The 24975-nt window shown below is 42.5% G+C and overlaps 1 protein-coding gene across 2 annotated transcripts in view; it reads left to right on the plus strand.

Moving 5' to 3' along the window:
* PGF (placental growth factor) overlaps nucleotides 1-23526 on the plus strand; it is a 147130-nt gene extending 123604 nt beyond the window's left edge. For both annotated transcript variants that reach the window (XM_069208474.1, XM_069208475.1), the window contains exons 4-8: nucleotides 1593-1666; nucleotides 8605-8634; nucleotides 8721-8785; nucleotides 11501-11545; nucleotides 19766-23526. In XM_069208474.1, coding sequence (XP_069064575.1) covers nucleotides 1593-1666; nucleotides 8605-8634; nucleotides 8721-8785; nucleotides 11501-11545; nucleotides 19766-19800 — 249 coding nt within the window. In that variant the 3' untranslated portion in view covers nucleotides 19801-23526. The remainder of the gene's footprint in view (nucleotides 1-1592; nucleotides 1667-8604; nucleotides 8635-8720; nucleotides 8786-11500; nucleotides 11546-19765) is intronic.
* The last annotated feature ends 1449 nt before the right edge of the window (nucleotides 23527-24975 follow it).

A 24975-nucleotide genomic window follows, 5' to 3' on the forward strand; every position in this document is an offset into this window, starting at 1 on the left:
TTGACCTGTGAATCCCAGGCTTACTCACCCACTTATGAATCTTTGAGCATCAGGTCTCCTGATTCGCAGCTTCCTTTATTTAATTTTTCTTGTGTTTTCCGCGCAATATTAGTGAATACTAGGAGGAAAGCACTTGTGAGTGTGCAATACACATCTACAGAGGGTTCTCCGTGCTCACCGTGTTCTGATTGTCTACCATCAATGAGTTCACAGGTATATTGAACAGTGTACATACTCTGACTTGCGCCCTGGGCACTCACATGTTGCCTTATATCTTCAAACCAGCAGAATGGTTTTGCCCCAATCTAAGAAAAGGCATTTAATGACTGTAAGGCCACTCGCTGTGCCATAATAAGTTTGCAATTTCAGAATTACGCAAGGAGACACATCTACTATTGGGATTCCCTTAAAGGCTGGTGTGAAACTGTTTTGGTCTTCTGTAGATTGTATCTTAGGGGACAGAGTTGTTAGGGATACAGCAATCATATTTCCTGTGGAGTGAGGAATTAACCTTAAGTGTAAAGATGTGAATATATATTTCATGGTTAGGTGAACAAAATGCATTGATATAAAACACCTAATTGAAATGGAACCAGTGAAATATTTATATATTTCATTGAAATGACATCATAATGAAAGCCTCTACAGAGCTTCACCATTGCCCACTGTTTATTTATTAACCGCTTCATAAAAAATAAGAAGCCAAAGAAATACTGGAACATTCAATTTGCAACTAGGACCCATTATCAGTGGAACATTACATGAAAATCTTCAAATATATCTGAGCCAATCCATTGCATGTTCTTTATTTAAGAAACTGTGAAACTTAGTCAAAATCTGAACTTTCTAACTGCAATCAAGGGGGTATTGGTAGCTGAACGTTGCAGGAACAGCCTTATAAATCTCTGACCTTGACCACTTTTTATTATTTAATCAAAAGTCTATTCATGCCGGCTGGACATTCTTTTATCACTCAGGGCCCGTTGGTATCTGTGCCCTGCTGACACTAGCTATCTAAACTCTGATTTCTATGGACAAAATATGCTTTTTTAAGAAAGCAAAACAAAGCATTGTACATCTGACACCCTTTCTTATTCTTCATAATTAAATACCTTGATGTGGTCATTAACTGTTTGTTTTCAGAAACAAGCTCCCACCTTGGGAGCTTGTTTAAAAAAAAAAAAAACTTTATAAAGGTTTGGTGGATAGCTTCAAAACCAAAGGCGGCCGCCCACCAAACTTTTAGTATGTTAAAAGGATCCATTTTCAGTGTACAGAGATGACGGCAGAGCTATGCGGACATCTCTAAATTTGGCACATGTAATGTTTTCCACAATCTCTATGGACACAGCTCCCTCTGCCAAACTCTAAATAAGGTCATCAGTGTTCATCGACACCGTTTCTGCATCCTTGGATTTTCCTTCCTACTTAGAATGTCAAACAACCTCTGCTAGAGTGAAAATAAAAAGTATATTTGTATGGATTTTGAAAAATACAATGTGTATAAGGGATATGTGCGGGGTGTTTGCATTAATATGGACTGCTTTGAAATAGTAGTTAGATACCTTTGACCATTTTCTTCTATATTTCAGCTCTTGAAGGTAGTGCCTGGACAAAATGCATACATGGAGCTGTCCTTCATTGAACACAGGCGCTGTGAGTGCAGGTATGGGACCCTGTTGAGGACATGTATCTTGTCCAAGGAGGATAATTTGTGAGTTGACTCTGCCTGCTAGGGAGCTTTAGCACAGAGGGAACTCCTGGGGGAAAGTCGCTCTGATAGAGGGAAGGACACAGGAATAGAGCGTAGATCGGTGTGACTGAGGACATTTCAAACTGCTGTGGTCCTGTAGCATTGACAGACTCCTGAAGGTAGCTCATGCTTCTGCGGACCTATAGCAATTCACACGGCACTGGAGCATGTTCAGTTAATATCGCGTGGGCCCTGGTGCAGTGTAGGAAGTCGTACTAGAGCTCTTAGATAGGGTGACCACAATTTTAAAGCCAAAAACCGGGACATTTAACTAAAATAGAAGAAGGACTACAATTTTACTTCAACCGAGCGCACAGAATGAGCGCGCCCATCAGCGAAAAATTACAGCAGAGCCACTAAGAACATAAATAAAATGCAATTTTTAATGCCAGTATTCAGCCAGTTAATTAATTTGCTTTCTTATAATGGATGTTACCTCTGCCTACTTCGGAAAACATAAAAAGTCCCTCTCACCTTTTTCAGTCGACCCTGTCAAAAAACCGGGACATGAGCAAAGTTCCCCGAATCTGCCGGGACAGCTGGTTGAAAACCGGGACCGTCCCGGCAAATTCGGGACGCCTGGTCACCCTACCTTAGAGCACTGAGGGTCACCGCAAGCAGCAAGCTCACAGGCTTGGTTCTTATGGCGCATGCAGGGAATGATGATTCAATGAAAAACACACAGCTAGTATTGCATAGCATCTTCAGACTACGGGTGGAGCTAGCTCACGCTGCTGGGTTTGTACAGCGGTAGCAGGGCATGACGGGGGACCTGTAACACCTACAGCACTGGGGGAGCTCGCTTACACTCCTGGGTTACTGTAGCACTAACACAGCGCAGCTGGGGGCCTGTATATTTCGCAGCTTATCTGCTGAAGTCTTGAACACTCTACGAATACACCTTGGGAATATTCACATGGCGAAGTTCTGTAACTCTGACAAGGGCACTGATGGAGGGAGCTCAGAAAGCACTGAGAGGACAACACAAAAGTTATAGATGGAAGAACTTGAATCAATTTGAGTGACTGATAAACAATTGGGGCACATTCCATGTCATCAGTTTTAGCTTGTCTGTGTCAATACAGACAGGAATCAAACACACGCAAATGGGTGTGGTCTGTACAGAAAAGTTGGCGTTTTATTTGGATCCTCTATACCAGTGCTTCTTAACCTTTTGACTGCTGTGGACTCCCACTGAATCATTACTGGAATTCGGGGAACCCACACTGAGTCATTACATGAAGCCAGGGCCCCCGGCCTAAGCAATTTCTATGATTTGAACCTCAAAAATAAAAAAATACAAGTAAAAGAATATAAAAGTAACATCTCCACTGGACCAACTGCTGACATCTGACGTTGGAAAGCAAATAAGCTGTACCCTTTGTGACTTCCTCTCGTGAAATTGCATCTGCCGAATGCTTTCCCTTGTGGGAAAAAATAAAAACAAGGATGTTCTTTTGTGTTTCTAGTTTTACTTGTGAACACATGGGTGCATGTAAACTAAAGGTATTGGTTATTGTTTCTCTTGCTATCACAAAACTCTTGCAAAGCATGTTTTATCAATTAACAGGTGCACTGCTATTTCAGTACAGGCAGTCACAGAGTTCTCACATATATCTGTGTCCTGACTTGCACCATGCACTGCTATTGTGGGCTAGGAAATCAAGAGAGCTTTCCCAATGCATTTCTACTCTCACTTGTAAACTGTTTTGAGATGTCAGGACTAAAACTAAGTACCCTAACCCTCACTTCCATCAGCCTTCCTACTCCAGGAATAATTATTTCCACAGTGGTCTCCCTCTGCTTCTCTGTCCTGACTTGCACTGTGCACTGCTATCCCAAGACTGAGACATCCTCAATGCACTCTCAATGCATTTCTATCCCAGTAAGAATTCAACAACATAACTCTCAGTGCATCTCTACCTTCATGTGTCACATGCATTTCTATTCCAGTATGAATGCCACAGACCTTTTGTGATGCAGATCTACCCTAACAATGCAGACCTATTCCCGTACGACTTCCAACAAGCTCTCACAGTATATCCCTACTTCACTTGTCCATGCATTTCTATCCCTGTAAGACTTCTTTCTTGTAATGTTACCCTGGCTGGTACCATATGCTCCTGTCCCACTATGGCTTTTAGAACATGCGCACAATACACCTCTATCCTCTCTTACCTGCGCCCTCCATTGCCATATCAGTAGGGCTTCCACAGATCTCCCACAGCGCCGCTTTACCCTGATGAGCGCCATGTTGAGCTATTCCAGCACGACTTTCGCGAAGGGCTTCAGTGCATCTTTACCCTATGTGTAACTTGAATTGCTATACCAGCAGGACTTCCCATGGAGCAGTGCAACGCAGCTCATCCCTGACCTGCACCAACACATCTATCACAGTAAGATTTCCACAAAGCTTGCACAGTACATCTCTGCCCACACTTGAACACTATATTGTTCCACCAGTAAGGCTTCTGAATAACTTTGTTTTTCTATATCTTGATTGCAACATGTACTGCTGTCCCATTTATAAGATCTCCAATGAGCACTTACAGACTAGCACCGCGACTGATCACGCACCATACAAGAAAAAACTCTTAGGTGAAACTCCTCATTCTCTGTACAAGCAGAACAAATATGGAATTCCCTCCTGTCAGACTGTAACGGCGTGAGGTGAACCTTGGCTCTACCAACCCAATGATGTAGGATGACACCGACCAATAATGAGACCCCATCCCCCACACAAGTAGTGATTGGACATCAGAGGACTGAACACGAAAACCACCAAACAACTAAAACATTTCTTCCCTAAGAGACGGTGGGCATGACCACATGCCAGAATATCTCTGACTGTACTTCATTTCTCTTGAGTCTTGAGTAGCAACACAGTTGCAGAGATGTGAGATAGACCGTCCTCTAATCATCATGCACAACACAAAAACACTAGTAACATAGGCCAGAATCACAACACACATCCTTTCAACCAGACACAACAATGACACAGAACTCAAGTGTTTTGTTCCTCAATCCTCTCTGCTCTGCAGCATGCTGAAGCCCAGAGAGGGAACACTGGCTACTAGCACCACTCTTATCACTATGCACAACACAAAACCCTTCCCACATGAGCCTCACTACAATCTAATATCCTTCCCATGGATCACACCTGACCGCTTACTCACCAGGGGTATGAAGCACCAGACAAATGTAACTACAATGCAGACAAATAAAAAGCTTGATGGTAAAGGAAGTCCACCATGTTGGTACCAGCTCAGGCAGCATCAGTTTCAGAGATCTGTTTATCCTACAAGGATATAATCTAATATCAGATGAATACCATTGAGTTGAGTAGTCATAACAGCTGCAACCCACTTCCAGTTGTTTAGCTTTGCTTTGCATACCTTAGGGTTTATGTTAAACCAAAGCATAAAATGGGGTTCAACAAAGCAATTTACTAACAGTCTGCAGATCTCTGTGTGCTTTACAAGTAGCTGCAATAGTAAGATAGTTCTACAACTTAAGCTCTGTATACAAAGATTAGTGAGGATCCTGCGGTAACCGGCTTAGGCACATTTGGGAGAAGAGCACATGCCTTGAAGCTTGTGTTACTTGCAGGTCATGTTTATCACTAGCAGTGAAATAGTGTGGCTGGGTAATGCTTGTGCAGAAGAGACCTGGGTGTAGCACGCAGTTTCTAGGTGTTGTTAAAATTTTAATGTTTTGCAACCAGAAATCATTAATACATAACACTGTGAATCGGTATTTAGAAGGGGCGCTTTAAACATGCCATTTCTCAATAACGGTTAACAAGCCAAATTGAGATTCATTAACAAGTTACTGAATCACAATTAGGCTTTTGTGTGTTACAAAATACTTTTTGGCGGTCGCAAACAGTCTGATTCAGCAAATCAGGCTGTTTGAGGCTTATCTACCCAATTTAAGTCCTTTAGACTTTACACATTTATCCGTTTCAGCATTTCAAGTTGTTTTTCCGAACACAGTCCTGATTTTCTATGAACTATTGGCCGTGTTTTGCCTTTTAACAATACAAGCATGTTGGCTACCTATGGAGCTTTTCTACAGTCCCATATCCATTGCATATTGTCCACAACTTATTAATCTTCACTATTCAATTGGCATTGCCAACCACCTAGAACCAAAACAATATTCACCAGTTGTCTAATGGCACTTCTCTGAAGAGCTCCTCAGCTTTCAACATTCACTGAATCAAAGACTCTCTAATACTCTCTCAATACTGGATGTCTAGCACCTACCTCAAAAAGTCCCAACCAACATTAAGGCCCTCCTCTTTACTAGAAACAACAAAAAAGTCCCAAACTGGTCTACCAGTATGTATCTGCATGGAGTAAACCCCCAACTGATAACCAAAGAGCTCACTAGGCTATGCCCTCAATACCGACCTCTTCAGGGAGCACATCGCATAGAAATTCGGCGCAAAAAAGTAACAGTACTCCCTAATGAAATAATTTTAAAAGGTAATCTTTTCCTCCCTAGAAACGATTTCAGGACTGATTTACAAGCCTTCTACTTTCTTGTTTAGATAGAGGTAACGCCCTACTCCACAACCGCACCACATTAGCCACCAAGGAAAGCCTATTCCATGTGTCAGTATGTGTAATAAAAAGCCTCTAAAAATTTGACCGCATTGCCCATACCCTAATGGGATTTTATTTGCTCCACCTTCACACATTATTTAAATTCAAGAACAGCTGTATCGTGTAGAAAGCCACCAGAGCCAACATTCATGCCTATCTTGCTCAGAAAGTACTCACCTCTGATGGACATCTCATGTGGAGTCATGTAATAGCCAGACTGCAGGTGGAGAATTGTAAGAAAACAAAAAAAATCAAAATCATCTCCAGCTATGATAAGAGGATATGAAACAATATACTTATCAACATGACAACCACCTCAAACCTCTCCTATTTGAGGATGAAACTCGAGAATCACACAATATTAATTATACCATCCCCACTCACCTAAATGGTGTAAGCAACCCTCCTTTGATCTGTACAGGTCTCCGGTACATGTAATGAGGTGCACATTAAATTAATATATTTACTCACATACATACATATAGGGCCAATAGATTTGACAATCAATTTATTGGAAGGCAGCAATACATAGAAAATGGACCAGTGGATAAGGGGACAGGGCCTTAAATGATTGTGCGGGTCAGACAAAAAGTAGATTGGCCAGTTAGTGACTGATGGGTCAATTAATGGATTTACTCTGCAAAGGATAGGTTGGCTAATCAATGGGCTGGCTCGCTAGTCAATGAATACACAGAAAAATTAATAGTAAGATGTGTAAGTAAGTAAATTGCTCAGTCATTAATGGACAGGTGACCTTATCAATAAATGGATGCTTCTTTCAGTAACTCGTTGGTCTACTGGTCCGTCAATTAATAGATGGGCCAATTATGTTTGCAGACTGGGGACAAAGAGAGCAAGAAAAAAGGCTTGGTAACAGGCCTTCTCCATTTACGCTCTTAGGAACTGGAACAACATCCTCATATCCATCTGGGCGACCTCCACCTTTCTTCAATGTATGAAAGAGCTGAAGACACAGTTCTTTTAAGAAAGCTACATTGTGATGCAGTTTTGTTCACCAACTCCTAGAACCCAAAACCCCCTGTTGAGAATCACTCTCTGATTATGTTTCTTACTTCAACCATGTATAGCCTCTGATGCCTTTCGCCTAGGTTAACGCTATGGAGACACCATGTACATCCACACCTTAAAAGATATTCGGGATAAATGATCAGTAGATGCACCAATAAATTGATAATTATGTCAGTCACTGGATATGTTAGTTCATTATCAAATAATAAATGGATAAAGAGGGACATTAAGGGATGATATGTAAATTAATTGATGCATGGACCCATAAATGGCTAGACATATCAGTTGATGGATGTTTGGGCCAAACAATAGGTATAAGTATCAGCATGGATGGGACAGTCAGTGAGCAGATGATGCAGTCATAGAAAAGGCTTTCAATAGATAGGGAAGCCAGTTGATAAGTAGTTCAGCAAGTGGTAATTGGAATAGCCAATATGGGTCAAAAAGTATGTAGCTGGGTTAGTGCATATCTAGATGAGACAGTGGACAGATAATCTAGTTGTTAAATGAGACAGTGGTCTCTGGAACAATGATTATATAGATGTGGCAACCAATGGATAGATCAGGAAATCTATAAATATGTGGGTCAGTCTATAGGTGAATGGGTGGGACAATCAATGGCTAGTCACTGGATGGATGCCTAAATCAATCAGTTGGAAATTGGAGTAAATGGATGGCGTAGGCAATCAACCAGTGCGAATGAGGTACTGTTTGGGTGAATGTAAGGAGCAGAAGGGTATGGATAATTGGAATAACATTTGCTGCATATTCAGCCAATGTATTGGAGGGTCAGTAGAATGGGTAAATGACTAAATCGGTGTTTGGACAAGTGTGATAATAGCATATAGGGTCAACACAAAAGATAGATGTATGGACTGAGCCGTCAAAATGGATGAATAGTTCAGCCACACAGCCAAGGAAGGCATTATCCGATAATGGATTTATGAACAGATGGGCAATTGGGATGCGGGTCACACTGTCAATGGATGGAATAAGGAGTCAATGGATTGATAGCTCAGACATTTAGTAGGGCATTGAGCAGGTGGCTGTCAATAAAAAAAAATCTGGATGGATGATTTAATAGTTACTATGAAAAAATATCAGTATGTGAATTTAAGAGACAGTGAGTGTTCTTGACAGATAATTTTTGAACTGACCAACAGCTAAAGAGCAGTGATCTGGTTTCACATTATATTCTGTCATGCTTTTCAGGCCCCGCAGGAACAGCCTGAAACTTAATAGGTAAGTGATATGTGTTTCCTCTCATTTAATTTATTGCGAGTCTCTTCACCTCAGTCTGGAGTTAATTTTATTTTTCATTTCTAAAGGCAGAAGATGAGGAGTGGAGAAAAGGCTAGGAAGCGGGAGAGGTCAAGAGGGCAAAGTGTCAAACGTGAGTATGGGAGAGACGGGAGACCTGAGAAAAATTAAAAAGAGATGAAAAAACCTTGCATTCATCAGAACCATTGGCCTTAATCACTCCTACCTTTTACCCCTGTGGGGACACGGACACACACACACTCGCACACTCCCCTACTGCCCCAACACACACAGAATCCCCTCGCCACAGTGGAACCTTCTTCTGCGCAGGCCCACCAACAAGGCTTTTGCAGATGTCCAGTATGAAGAACTTGCCTGAAAGACCTCCATGGAGACTCATTGTGAAGACCTAAAAGAGGAGGCTTCCATAGAGGCACAACACGAAGAAGCAGCAAACCCCATCTAGAAAGCTCTGTGTGCTCAGTACCCCAAAAGAGTCTGCATGACACCAAGAGTTAAACCTGCTCTTACCTCTCATAGTACCTTTTACAAACTCATATCATCTTCTAAGGATATAAGACAGTGGCCCTCATTCTGACCCTGGCGGTTCCCTACCGCCAGGGCCAACGGGGGCGGGAGCACCGCCGACAGGCCGGCGGTGCTCCCTTGGTCATTCTGACCGCAGCGCTTTGGCCGCGGTCAGAACGGGAAAACCGGCGTTCTCCCGCCTGTTTTCCACTGACCCTTAGAATCCTCCAAGGCGGCGCAGCTCGCTGCGCCGCCGAGGGGATTCTGACCCCCCCTACCGCCATCCTGTTCATGGCGGGAAAGCCGCCATGAACAGGATGGCGGTAGGGGGGGTCGCGGGGCCCCTGGGGGCCCCTGCCGTGCCCATGCCCATCGCATGGGCACGGCAGGGGCCCCCTAACAGGGCCCAACTAGGCTTTTCAGTGTCTGCGATGCAGACACTGAAAAGCGCGACGGGTGCTGCTGCACCCGTCGCACGCCTTCCACTCCGCCGGCTGGGCCGGCGGGCGATCTGAATCAGATCGCCCGCCGGCCCAGCGGGAAAGTCAGAATACCCCTCGCGGTCAATTGACCGCGGGGCGGTATTCAGGCGGATTCCGACGGGCGGGCGGCAACCGCCGCCCGCCTAGGTCGGAATGACCACCAGTGTGTGTTGAATTTTCAGACCAAAGTCCACTAGTCTCCATTTTCTCAAAAATTGTTACTATTGCGACACAAAGGACATCCTCTCTCTTCCCCTGAAGAAAATGGACTGCCATCGCCTCCCAAGTCTCAGCTGTAGTATGAAGCCTTCATTGTGAGAATCTAAATATCAATATTCCAGGGTTTTACCACTATCTTAATATTTGAGATCTGTCTTTATCAAGAGGGCCTGTGAGGATTATAGTACATACACACAGTAGCTATTAGCCAAGTACTGTAAGAAGAAAAAAGGATTTGGTGATGGGGACCCTCGAGTCTTGCAGTCAAGACTGAAAAGAATGGTACTTTTTTGTATGTTGATGACATCAAGTGCCCTATTAGGGGCACAGGAACAATTTCTGTTGGCTGGTACACAGTAACAGTGCTGGAAGAGATTGCCCACTCTACGGGTGAACGCAATCCGGGCTTCTAGACTGTGTAGGGTAGGAAGTCACTGCAAGCCTGCAAACACTTGTGATCTCTGGTATGTGCAGACTCTAAGTATTTAGTAGCTCTCCTCCTAAGCTGCCAGTGAAACCTATGGCTTTCTAGGCAATATATTTTGGACACAATTGCTGTAAAATGCACCATTTGGCCTCTTTCCAAAATGTCTTGCAGAAGGACTTGAGACTCTGGAGGCGGTCGAACATTTTTGCCAGTGGGACGTTGACTTCATGATCAGCCCTTGCTCAGATGATAAAGCAAGATGTGCAAGGACTCTCTGAACATCACACTGCCAATGTGTTGTTGATATTATTTTCATCTTCCAGAGTAAAAATGTAGTGGTGAACAAATTGATGATTGGGGAAATGTTGTAAGGAAACTACTGGCCATGCAGAAAAGCATTGGAAAAATATTTGAACACTCTAAAGGTGGGTCATGCACCGAGCAAGATTAATACAAGGCTCGCTAGACTAGTTAATGAACTGGCATATCTCGCTGAAAATATAGTGATCCAACAGGAATTTTATTACATTAGCCTACAATAGTGAGACAAGTGTGGCAGAAGCTATAACAGTAACAATTTTGAGGCAAGTCAGTCAATCCTTATTCCGAACTTAAAAGGCCTGACGTTAAAGGGCAGATTACAGAAATTTGACCATTGGACCTTGTTAGTAGATAGTACCTGAGATGATTACAACAGGTAGTGCCGTTCAGTGATTAAGAATGAGGCAACTAGCAGTTGTTACTGGCTCCCATAATCCACATATCCACCATGGGCGCCGACCTATAAGAGGGAGTCCAGACGTGCTACAATCTGGCTCACTACTCTACAAAGCATTCTCAATGCAAGGCGAACCCCTCCTGGGTGTCTCATCATAAGATAAGGCATCTTCATCTGCGCCTTGGATATGCTCACATTGTGGTACCTACTGACATTCAAGTCTCTACACATGAACATTTGTTCCAGTGACATCTATCCAAAGCTTTGGGTATGTCCATATACTGGTACCTGTGGAGTTAGACATGTTTCAGACCTGTAAAGACTGATGTCTCTTTCTCACAGCAGTTGTTGAAAAGGTTTCAGTCATGCCAAGGTTTCTAAATAACTGCTCTCCTTCTCGGTGTGCTAGTTGTTAAACTGTTTTGAGGATTTAGTAGATCTCTGGTAATTGTTCTCTCTTCTACTGTATTTCAGGAATGCGACCAGAATCAAAAGGAGGTCAGTTCCGAAGCACTGTGGGTAAGATTTCCATGTCTTGTATACTTAATTGTATGACACTATATCAAGGTCGAAAACATCAGTCTACAAAAAGGACACATATGCTACATTACATTGGTGGCAGTAGTAACCAAAGAGATAGAAATCAAAAAGATGAAGAAATAGTTTAAATATTGGGCACCTGCCAACAGAAACAGAATAGTTAAGTTGGGTCAGGGTATCTTGGTACGTGCATGTATGCGAGTCTGTGTGTGTGAGTGCATGTGAATATCTACCTGGACATTTATTGGCAGTATTATGAATATTTTGGCATACGAGGCACTAAATGTTCACATGTGGCTTTTATTAGACGGGTGTCTATGAACATTTGAGTCTCTACCTGCAAAAATGATGGTCGAACCTTGGCGTATTACGGGTAATCCTTGGCATATAATGCTTAAACTGAGCACATGAGTTTCTGCTTCAGTGCATGGGTCTTCATATGCTTTGGAGGTGATGGAGCAGATATTTCAGGCAGGTAGGAGGAGCTTGCTGGAGTTCCTGAAGTGTCGTGGTGAGCTGATTAAACTCTCTTAGCCCCTTGATAGCCTTGGTGGCTTTATAGCAGTAGCTCTGCAGCCATGCCAGATGCGTGTTAGGGATGCAGGTGACCAGAAGATAAACTTCTTCCAGTGCTTGTAGTGCCATTGTGAAGTCAGATTTGGAGAGTCACACCTTGACTCTGTAAAAGAAGGATGTGGCAGTCTGAAACAGAGGCCATTCGTGCTGTAAACAATGAGCGATGCGGCACTGTTTGACAATTGAGGGTTGAGGCTATAAAGGTAGGGCGTTCAGCTTCAACTATGCATTGAACAGCAAGAATAAGTTGCTGGTGACATAGTCCGCGAGGCAGTTGGTGTTGCTACTGAATGAGATGCCCAGGTAGAGCTGTGTTTCACCTGCATATTTAGGGATATTAGAATACTGGAATGTTGGGAGCTCCATTGAAAACAATGGAGTGCTCTGGGCTTCAGCTGGTCGGTAGAAGCCCAGAGCTCCAACATTCCAATGCCAGTCACAGCTGTTGCTGTGAACAAGGGCGTAGCTTGGACAGTATGATCTGTGTGGGGGGGGATAGCTCCAGATTTCCCGACAATCAGGCTGGCACTTGATGTTAAAACACATTATACAACAAGCAAGTTGCACGAGAGGGGTTTATGCACGAGAGGGGCTTAAGAGGTAGTGTAAAAGGAGAGGAATGCAGATTGGTAGGTGTACTAAGTGAGCGAAAGCATATTATTTTGTGAAATAACCAACATCTTTGTAATGTTTTCAAACAGAGAGGGAGAGAGTGTGTGCGTTCTTGTCTGTGTGTGTACAAATCTCTGGTGAAATATGACGGACACCTCACCATACCTGACTGATAGCGCCTGCACCCAACTATTTATCACAAAATAGATTTATTAGGGGGGTGTAACACCCCACACACCCCACCCAAACCCCCGAAGCTACACCCATGGCTGTAAACAAAGGCCTGACTGAGCCCGAGGGGATGTTAATCCCCTCAGGCTCCGTCAGGCCTTTGTTTTATTTATTAAAAGTTCTGCCATCTAGTGGCAGAATGTTCTAATTGCCTTATAGCCCTCCAAAGCAGGGCTATAGTGGCATTAAAGTCCCGCACCCTTGTTAAAGGCCCTCGCCTTCGGCTCTGGCCATTATCCCTGGAGCCCACTATGGCAGGCTGTAAGGCGATATTTATGTTCCTGCTAACCAGTAGGTAGCGGCAAAGTGGTTCCTTCTATAGGTTGAAGATGAGCATTAACACATTGGAGCTTTGGGAAATGTCACAGGTCATAGTGAGATGCTCCGAGCTTGAGAGCTTGAGGTGTTTACTTGAAGGACCTTGTATTTGCTAGAAGGCAAACCACATTAATGGTATGCCATTGGAGCCTATTTATGAGTTGATAGTATCAATCATATCAAACACTGTAGAGAGGTCAAAGAGGACGGGAGTCATTATTGCTAGTGACCTGGATGGTTTCTGATTTTGTGCAGAAAAAATGACTGGTCATCCTGTAGGAAAGTGTAAGTCTTGCTCACTGCACCGCAGTTATCTTATAGACAATCCTGGCCAGGACAGGAAGGTGTAGAATTAGCCATAGTTGGGAAGGTCTTCTGAATCAAGGATGGTCTTCTTCAGCAGTTGGAGATTCTGTGACCCCTTGAGAGTATCTTGGAAGATGCCTGAGCAGATTGTTAAAGTTATATCTGGATATGTCAGGCTGTATCTCGACATATTATTAGTGATCCTCAACATGTAAGTGTGTATTAGCTTATGAACCTAGGTAGGGTTATTTGAAGTTGTTCCTACCATACAGTGGTGGTACTTTAATACACGAGGCAGTACCAGAGTATGCGAGGCACAGACTGCAAGGCCATGTCCCCTCTAGACAGGAAGCCAAGAAACTATAGACTGGTTTCAGCATTGGGGGTCTCATCAGTGAGGTGCAGTTTGGATCCCATGGCTCATTAAGGACAGGATCACACAAGAAGAACTATGACTAATTTACATGTGGTTGCTCCCTACCTGGGTTGGCACAGTGGGCAAAATAAATGATATGTTGGGATGCTGCCAGAGCAGTTGCCAGTGGTTGCCCTACATGAAATGCAACCTTCCATCAATTTTTGACGCGAGGAAGCATTTTATGCTAAACAAAAATGTAAAAAAAACAAAAGTACCAACAACAGCTGCTTGCATTCTGTTGCTTCTGTGTGTTCACAGTAGATGTTTACCATGAATGGCACATAATTACGCAAAGTGGTGTAATTTCGGAAATTTCGCATAACAACCAGAACGTGCAGATTACATGGGTGTAACCTACATTTTGCCCAAGCCTAGTCATGAGTTTGAAAGTTTGCCAGCCGCCACTACAAGTACCATACTCTCCAGTACAAAATCTCCAGCAAAACATAGATCAGCATTTGGGAGAAAGCAGACAAATGAGACTACATTATGGTGGAAAAATAACACGTCAGAATGAGATGGCAAGAACGGACCAACAGAAGAGACAAGAGGAGGGATGTAAACAGAAATAGAGCAGCAATGAGATCTCAGCCCTTGCCTCTTCACAATAGACCGATTGAGTAAGTGCACATTCTGAATCTTAGAAGTGAGTGAGTGTTGATACCGTCACTGATATAGACATTGATATTACAGATGGCATCCGCATGTCGGTAGGCAATTTAAAAATGATGCTGTATGTTGATGACATTTTGATGAAACTGTCCACCCCGACATGTCTATATCTGCTCTTATGGAGACCATTTCACAGTTTTTTTGGTATTCACTGAATAAAGATTCACTGTTCAAAGAGTGAGACATTGCTTATGTCCACGGTCACTACAATGCAGCCCCTCCATGGTCTCCTTTTCCACTGGAAACCCGTGAAAATGAAATGCCTGGGCATTTGCATGAGTATTGACTTCCAAATGACGACAAATCACAACACTGACATCCCCCAGGAACGGATGCTGAAGGACTTTGCCAAATGGAAACATCTACAGATTTCCCTTTGTGGTGGGGCAAACAGTCAAAATTGTAGAGGGAACTTGCTTCAACTATGTTTTCGGAATGCTACCCTCACCAATCCCTACACATCTTTGCCACATTGATGGCCAAATCAGGAAATATATCTGGTAAGGATAGACCCCTATCAAAGGCTAAGCTGTGTGCTGCTTTGAGCTCCTAAGTATAGAACTGTATCCCATTGCTACACCTTTGATGCAACTTCATTACTACTTCCATACCAAACGCGGACTCGTTACTACTGGAGAATCATCTTCAAGGGGACAATAAAGGCATTCAGCTCCTATGCTACAGAGCCAGTGAAAGACAACCCTATCATCTCAGGAACCAACAAAGTGTAGGAACATAGATTAAACTACTACAGCAGAACAGATACCTATGTACTGCCACACCTATTTGGCATACTATGGAAATCAGAATAGCTTATGAAACCCATAATTGGCCGCCCTATGGTGGTCACAGAAGGGTATCCTCTGTGTTAACCATTATTCAAAATGGCACATTTAAATCATTTTCAAGGTTGGAAATTAAAAAAAAAATCTGGTGCCTGTGCAGGGCCTGCGCTATCAGCAGCTGTAAAGCGGTTTACTGTTGAAATTAGGAGGTCGGCTTGCTGCCACATAGTATGAATACCTGGCCAAGTGGGGTCCTGGTAAAATAACCTGCTCTCAGGTGTTATTGAAACAAAGATTGATGTAATTTACTCCAAACGCACCTCATTCTATCTCTTCAGGAAATGGAAGTCATATCTTCAGGAGTCTACGGATGAAAGTGACCGGCGCAATATCATATTTACACATGGCAAACGGTTCCAGGAAGTGCATCTCAAATTTAGCTTTTTCATAATCCTGCATGACTGGCACTGGTTGCCATTTAAGATGCATAGAGTGCCACACGCCCCAGAGAGTAAGTGCTGGAGGTATGAGCAATTTAAAGGAGACATGGTACATATTTTATGGCCCTGCCCAACAATCCAGTCATACCAGGACTCAGTGGAGTAGCCAGAAAATTTAAATACCACTCCCTTTGAATGATATCCTGAATGACAGTGAGTGAGGTGAGCAACCCCAGAATTGCCAATTTACTTCCCTGAGGGAATTCAGAAAACAAAATGCCCAACTTTCACACCTCACTATTTCAATGGTCATCAATCCATCTCTCTATCCTTGCTTCCATGTCTATACCCATCATTCTCCCTCCTCCTCCAGTCATCATTTTCTCCAGTCATTAATCACATCTATCTTTCCATCCATTCTTCTTTATTTCCCAAGTATACTTTCATCCTTCATTCTCTCCATCCAACCTTCTAATCACCCTTCCATCCCATCAATCTTTCACTCTATGAATCCACTCCTTCCATCTTTACATCCTTCCCTCCATTTATTTAAACTTCTAGCTACTCATCCATTTATCCCAATATTTCCTTCCCTCCACTCACCCAGTTTATCCAGTCATCAAGCTATCCTCCCTTTCTTTTTTTGAACTCCCTTTTTTCACTTATTCCTCACCCAACATCTCCATCATATTATTCTCTAGGACTGACTTTCTGTCTAGAGACACTGTCTCCAACCAAAGTTACAAGAATAAAAACAACAGTTTGACAGTCTTTTGGTTTACAAATAGCCAAGCGGCACCCACCCCCTGCTCAAGCTGCTGAAGTGTGGGGTTCTTGATGCCCCTGCTAGGGCGCAAACCGGAAAACACGACAAGATGCCATTGAACTACAAATACAACCCACCCTCCACCTTGCCATAGTGCATGGCAAGCAGGACAGTGTACGCATAACAAATCACACACATCTCTGACAGTGGCTACCTTATGCATGTTAAGGCATTGGAAAAGGCCTGAACTTTCCAAGATGGGGGAATGGTCAACAACTATGGGGGAAACAGTGTCATACAAACGAGAAAACGACAAACTTGATGGGTTGTGTGGTAATGGAAAATACTACATTTCCTAGAGGGAATATTAAATCCAGAATTATATAGTACTGGTACATAATTTTAATACACCATCAATATAGTGAAATAATCTACTTGTAGCATATGTACACCCGACATAATTAATATAATTACATCATATAGTTGCATACTACTGTTACATAATAAGTTTTACTCACTGTTTAGGACTACTCTGTATATATGTTCATTATATATGATTAAGACAGAGTAGTCCTTAACAGTGAGTATAGGTAAGTAGCCTATTCAAGACAGCATTTTGGAGTATGTAAAGTAATATTTCTGTAGCACTATTTTCTATACTTTTACTTGCATTTCTGAATTGGCCCAAGACATTTGAAATGAGAATAAGATAAAATATTCAGAAAATGTTCATAAACAAACAGTACAAATAGAAAAGACTGTGGGGGTTATTACAACTTTGGAGGAGGTGTTAATCTGTCCCAAAAGTGAAGATAAAGTGACGGATATACCACCAGCCGTATTACGAGTCCATTATATCCTATGGAACACGTAATACGGCTGGTGGTATATCCGTCACTTTACCGTCACTTTTGGGACGGATTAACACCTCCTCCAAAGTTGTAATAACCCCCTGTATCTTCATTGCGAGTTTGCAAACAAGGAGTTGATCGTTTTGGGGCCAATATAGCAAGGAATGTAAAAGTATGCAGGTGAGCCCTACAGGAGCACATATACATGCTTTTGTAAATCTGCCAACATCTATCTGTACAGTTACACAGCTAATACAGTAAAATTAGGGTCATGCAGTGTAATTCACATAGACCAAAGTTAAAATGTCAGCAATGTGCTGATATAAGAACACGCTTTTCCTTTGTTTGCCCTAATGATTCTTCTTATTCTGCTTCCACTGGTCACACTCTGTCACCTTTTCTCATGTTGTCTCTTTCCTTTCTTCACCCATATCCTATTGTATCTTCTGATGCTGTCACTTTGCTCCTAATCTATCAATCTTCTGGTCTCTTCTGAGTTTTTCTATTTCATTTTTGTTTCTTTTGTCTCTTTTTAGCTGCTCTCACATTCCCTTGCTGTCCATTTCCTGTGCTTAGTGTTAGCTGGAGCCTATTTCTTTCATTGAATCTTTTCTGCCTCTGTCTCTGCATTGGTATTGCCTCTTTTTGGGGTGCTTCCTGTTTCTTTACTTTGTTCCTATCCTGCGGCCTTTCCTGGTGCTATTTCCTTTCTTTGTTCCCACCTTTATTTGTTTTCTAATGATGCCACTATCTTTCATTGTTCCTTTGGTGGTGTCTATTTCTTTTATTTGTCTGGTTCTTTCAAGCGTTGTCACTTTCATTTCTTTTGCCCCATTCTGTTCTATTTCCTGATGCAGTTTCTCCTTTCTTTGTTCTTATTGTGTTCTGTTTCCTGATGCTCTCTGTTGCATTTCTTGCTTCTTTGTTCTTATCCTTTTCTGTTTCCTGATGCTCACTCTTTCATTTTTGTTTCCTACACTAGTGTATTTTAAAATGATGTTTCTTTCTTTACTCTATATTCATGTTATTACATCTCTTACTTTTTTATTTTACATTTTCTGGTACTTTTCCTTTTTTTCTTTGTCTGTATCGTATTCCTTGTTCTTATACTATTTTATTTGCTGATGCATTCCTTTCCTTTCGTCATCTTTTCAGATATGGGTGCTTTGTGCACGGCAGGTGAACTCCAGGCGGATTCTCCTGTCCCCTCAAACTCTAACATTGAATCCTTTCTGTCTTTGGCTCTTGTTCTATTCGGTCACTTTGGTGTGCTTGAAAATCCCTAAAGTCTTTCTGACACGCCTCTGTTGAGAACATGTGCTGTTTTTCCTCTATTCATAGAATGTCTGGAGGAAATGAAACACATAATAAAATAAAGGAGTTTAATAAGATATTTGAATTGTTGTGGTTAAAGTTGCAGAAGGCCTGGGCTGAGGCGGACCAGAGTTTGTGGGCACTGAATTAAGAAGTGACAGATTAAACATGACCGCTCACGCTTAAGGTTGATCATTGTCGTCTGCACCACAGATCCCCCCTCTCCATAGGAAATGGGGGCACAGGTGTCACACCAGGGGAGAATAGAGTGGATGCAGCTCAGCTGTATAACCATGTGCACAATGCACAGTGAAAAGTGCATCAAGAAGTTGTACACTGAAGAAAAACCTTGCGGGGCAGTACAACAGTGTTTTTTATGTTAGTTTTGATTGTATCGTGCATAGTGCAAACTCACTTGTTTCTAGGCACTGAACCATAAAAACTTTACATGTGGAGAGAAGTTACTTTTGATTAGTGCTGAACTGCTGAGTCCTGGTTCATTCACCATGTTCAGTCAGCCTCAGAAGGGAGCATTATACAAGAGGAGCTATACATACTCGAACAGTGCCCTGGGCTTAGTACACGAAGAGCGGCACACGAGACAAGTGTACTCCAACAGCAAGTTCAGCAACACAATATGGAAGAAGGAGCATGCTAAGGGAGAGTACACCAAACAGAAACACAACAGTACAACTGGAAAAGGACAATACACATGGGAAGGACACAGTGGGCCTGTGCACTGGGAGTGGAAGAGTTGTGAGATAATCATAATGCTGCAAGTTTGCTTACTGCTGCCATGGGTATTTTTTTTATCTAGAGGTTACGCCGTGCTTGTGGGCCATTACTCAGTTTTTGGGAGGAAATGTGTTTCAGTGTACAGTGTGCTAAGCAGATGTTTCCTTTGTTGCAGGAGCTCCTTCCCCCGGAGTTAACTGCATCACTTGAAGAGGTATCGGACATGTCTCCTTCGGCCATTCTTCGCCTCCATTGCAGTGTGGATCACATTCACTGTATGCACTGGGCAAAGGCGTTGCCTTCAGACCTCACATGTGCTGCGGTGTATACAGAGTGATCCTCCACATCCTCTACATTTGACACTAGGTGGCACATACCAATAGAGACAGGTGAACCACATCTCCGCACCGCCTCCAAAATCAACTGATCACTTGCATGGTTGGATCTTAAAATGACTGCTGTGGGGATAGACAAAGAGGACTAAGTACTTAACAGTATTAGGCTCTGCTTCTTTGCTGCTTTGTGCTTGTGATGCCTGCTTGCATTTTCAGCCATCAATCCGAGCCAAGTTGCCACCTTCCACATGCATGATGGCGAGCTGAGACTCAACAACCAATCCATCTCAACCTCTGCCCTGCTCATGTTTTGTTTGTACCATTGGGAATGCTGCCTGTTTCTCTTGCAGTTCCGTTTATTATATTGGACTTAATGGTGACGTTGGGCGCATATTCTAAGCGCTCAGAATGCATGAGATTCCCTGACTCGGATAACAAGTTCTCTCTTGTGGTTCCAAAGCTCATACGTTGGGCAACAAGTCCCCAACTCCAGTATTTATCCTCATACAATCCAGTAGCCTACACAGGTGCGCCCATGACTCTGCTGACTAGGCAGCCCTCCACTAGACCACGTTTTCCTGACCACACCTTTCCAGTAAATGACATGTTCTTCACTAGATGACACATCCTGCATTAGTCCACAAGACTGTCTCAGATTTACCCTCTGAGGAAGAAATATTGCTTTGGAAACTCCCTCTATCAAATGGCAACACCAGAGACTCCCGCTTACACAACCTTCCCAACAAGGTCACACACACCCTCACCAAAATACCACACCGAATAGACCAGACTTCTCTAGATAGGACCACACCTCCACTAACTAGCCCATGACCTGTCTATTACTCGCACCTTTCACACCAGAATGCACTTCCAACATCAATAAACCTATACACTTCTCTGCATCATGATTCTTCAGGGATAGAGTGTCAGTGGTTGGCTCGTGTATTATAAACACTTTAGTTACTTTTCAGCAGAATATAGAAAACAATGTTTAATTTCTAATATAAAATAATTATTCACATCAGACTGAATTACAAGAGCAAAGTTAAATAGTTCACATGCATACAAAAAAAATTGTGATAAAACATAATTTAGAGGATTTCTCATTGTGAAAGGAAACCAAAGAAAAATGTGTTGTGTAACATCAAGAGTATTATAGAGTAGGTCTCTTCTCCCGCCACTTTGATGTTTTTGAGCTTGACATTATTTTATCCAGACTTCTTCCAGATGGTCTATGAGAATCCATCACCCAGACTTTAAAGGAACTGTTTCTATGTGGATTCTGCATCCAAACATCTCTGAGATGTTGTATGTGAGCCCTGCATTCGGACATATTCAAGATGATGTTCTACTCCTCATCTAGATTTCTTCATGAAGCTCTTTGTGGATAATGTAGCCAATGCTCTACAGAATTGATCTGTGTGGTGTCTGCTTGTACTCTCTTTCAAGATGGCTCAAAGCAGAACCTGTATCCAGACATTTATAATATGTATCTGTGTACATTCTGTATCCTGGTTTCTACAAAACGGCTCTGTTAGGAATCTGCATTGCAGCTTGTTCAAGATAGTCATCTCCAGATCCTTCACCTGATTTTCTTCAAGATCGCTTTGTTCACATTCTGTGTCTAGTCATTACAAGATGGCTGTGCCTGGATGGTGCACTCAAGCTGCTGAAAACTATATCTTTTCACATTCTATATTGCTGATTTGTCAAGATGCTTCATCCACACATCTCCAGGATGGCTTTGTGTGGATCCTACCGTGAGACTTCTTGAAAATGTGTGTGTTGACTCTGCGTCCACACTTCTTCAAGATGGCTCTGTGTGCATACTGAAACTAGGACACATCAAATGGTTCTAAATTAAGCATTTGTTCAAAACTCTTTAGATAGTTCTGTGTGCACCCTGAATCTAGGACACTTCAGATGGGCCAAAAGCAATCCTCCCATCATTCATCGCTGACTTTTTAGATTACTCTCAATCAATCCTGCATAGCTTCCAACCAGATGTCCTTAAGCTGGGTTTGTGCTGGGTAAAGGCATTGGCTTGTCAAAACATGTTGAGCTTGGCCATCCGCACATTCGAGGTCATATCTCTTAAAAACAGTTTGAGCAGACCACCATGCATCTTTATGGATTCTGCCTATATGTTGATAAAGAGCAGATGTCTCTACTCGAGGTCTACTCTTTTAAGCAGTCCTTAGTACATTGTCCCAAACACCATCTTTATCTACTAACAAGCCACCACTTTATGGAACAAGCACTGCTTTTCACTCTATGCAAAGCATAAGATATCCAGCTACACCTGATACAAATAGAACATTTTAATTTCCTGTAACTATTGGTTAGTAGCTTGTAGTGCAGTAGATTCACATGTGCCCTCCCACCTCCCCATATGTTACATTATGATTTAGGTATTTCACAGTACTACACATACCTTTTTAACATTTTGTCAGTGCACCTCAAGACATCCCTGCGTGCTTCACTTCACTCCACGTACTTTCACTCACCATTCGTGGGAAAACAAATGAAGGTGTAACCTTTATCCTAGTGCATTGTGGGTTTTGGGGAAGGGTCACAAGTCACCTTGAAACCTGATTTTTTTCTTCGAAAAGAAAACAATGTGTACTGACCTCGGTAAACATTGCATGGCAGGAGGCGTGAAGCCTGTTAATTAGCACCACCAGAAGTCACAGGTAAGTTACAGTTCCCTTATTATCCCTGCACTGCACCTGTTGCTTGTATTTCCTGTGTAACAATGCAACTAACTATCCCATAACCTGCATCTTTGGATATTTGGCCACATATTTGCTGGATCCTGTTCCCTTTTCTAATAATTACCTGGAAAGATGCCTCCTACAGAGAGCGCCTCCTACAGGACTGTTTGTAATCTGCTGCTCACAGGTTGAATTTGGGCAGGGAGACTTAGGGCCTGATTACCACTTTGGCGGAGGGGGTTAATCTGTCCCAAATGTGACGGATATCCCGCCCACCGTATTACGAGTTCCATAGGATATAATGGACTCGTAATACAGAGGGCGAGATATCCGTCACATTTGGGACAGATTAACCCCCTCTGCCAAAGTTGTAATCAGGCCCTTAATGCTTTCGTCCTTTAGGGGTTTATAAATTTGGGATTACTGGGTGGGATGATGATAACGATAGCAAATAAGCGCCTTGCGCCTGTTCCTTTCGTGGTGCGTTCTATTTATTAGTCAGTTTTATAATAATCTGTCCTGTGACTGCTGGACAGGATGACCCAACACGTCTTCTTCCTCACCTGGCAGCTTGCAACGGGGGTGTTCTGGCAAGCTTTGGGGCACATTCTGTACAGCACCATTTGTGTTTCACTTCCTCATTGTCGCTATATGGGGACTTTCCAAGCACTATTTATAACAGTGTTGTGAGAATGTAATAATTCTGGTGCCGGAATTATACTTTAAATTCAACATTTTTATTTCTTCACCTTACACTTTTTATTGAGCACTAATAGCCGAAAATCATAGTGTATGTTCTTGTTATCTACGGCCTAATGTATTTTGTATAAAACTAAAATGAAAAATAACTGCAACATTGAATAAACTTTATGAAATAAAAACACAAATTGTCTCTACATTCCACAAGGCATTGCTTTGGCAGCTGCTTTGGCAGAAACACCTTGTGTGGTGACTTCTCATTGTTTATTTTTTGATTTTGTTAAAATACTATTTTCTTGAGATTATCACAGATTTCTGGCGGTCATTGGCAAATATTTTCCATTTGACTATTGCTCTCTCTTCTACTCTTCAATAGCATTTTTTTTCAATTTATGTTCTTTTCCCTGGTGAATTTTTATTTTTTCCTTTTTTAATTTTTTGCCAGTGGCATTGAGTTGTGTCCCCGTCCCTCTATCAATGCAGTAGTTTTCCCCATAATTTTGAGCCCTATATTTAAACTGCACGCATCTTGAGATGGGCGCCACCTCCTGTGATTCCGATCTAGAAGACTTTCTTTTGGGCATGTGGGGAACATGAAAACAACATGTGTGCAGAGGCAAAAAAAACAATATGCTTCATTGTATAGTGTATATTTCAACTCTTCGCATCATAACGCTTTTGATATTAACAGTTGAGGCATCTGAACGATTTTAATGGAAATCCTAAATTTGATACACCTTGAAACTAGCCAAATATTTTGGTCCATAATTCCCAATTTCAAGCTCAAGGCAGGCTTCATAACAGTGGATTCATTTAGCCCCCACAAAGCCCTGTTGGAGCTGCATCTCTTTTGCAAATTGAAGTTGGGTTTTATAATATTGCCCCAAATAAGCACTCAAGGTACCAGTTCTATGGTGCCTGATCATTATAATTGCCAGCTTCAATGTTAGGTTATCCAAATAATTATTCCAGGATCCAGACCTATCAAAGAAAGACTCCAGGATAAATGTAGGAAAACCTACTTTCTGAGATCACTGCGTTCAGCCACCATTTGGTGCTACTGCCTTTTTCCAAACACTAACTGGGTCATTTAACGTTTGGTGGCTGCAGATGACACTCCAACTACGGCAAATGTACCATCTACTTCCGCTGTGTACCATCCTCCCTCTTTGGAGTTAGCCTCCATGGTGGGATGGCAGCTATGGTCTTCCCGCCATGTTCGCCAGAAACCTCCATCTTAGTCTGCAGACGAGATACCGGAGATCATCGGTGAGCAGCCAAAACGCAGCAGACTATCTGTCATATTTAAAGTCATCCTTCCACCGCCAGATGCATGCCATATAGACTGGCACACCATGATTGGAAGACGTAAACATCAATAGGTTGTCAAAACCCATATGTCGATCAACAGCAGCAACTTGGCCCTGCTGCTGCAGGCATGAGCGCTTCACCTCAGGAAGGTTGTAGCTAACTGGCATCTGTAGTTGCAATTCAAGGATTCCCACAGCACGACAGCAATACACAAAAATGTTACAATTATGCACAACAAAGCAGTCCTGCAATGTACAGAAATGTGCACGACACAAGTGGTATTGACAACGATTGTCCCTCTCAAAAGTATCGCAACCTGTCAGCCA

Source organism: Pleurodeles waltl, chromosome 9 (assembly GCF_031143425.1).
Source record: "Pleurodeles waltl isolate 20211129_DDA chromosome 9, aPleWal1.hap1.20221129, whole genome shotgun sequence".
Lineage (NCBI taxonomy): Eukaryota > Metazoa > Chordata > Amphibia > Caudata > Salamandridae > Pleurodeles > Pleurodeles waltl.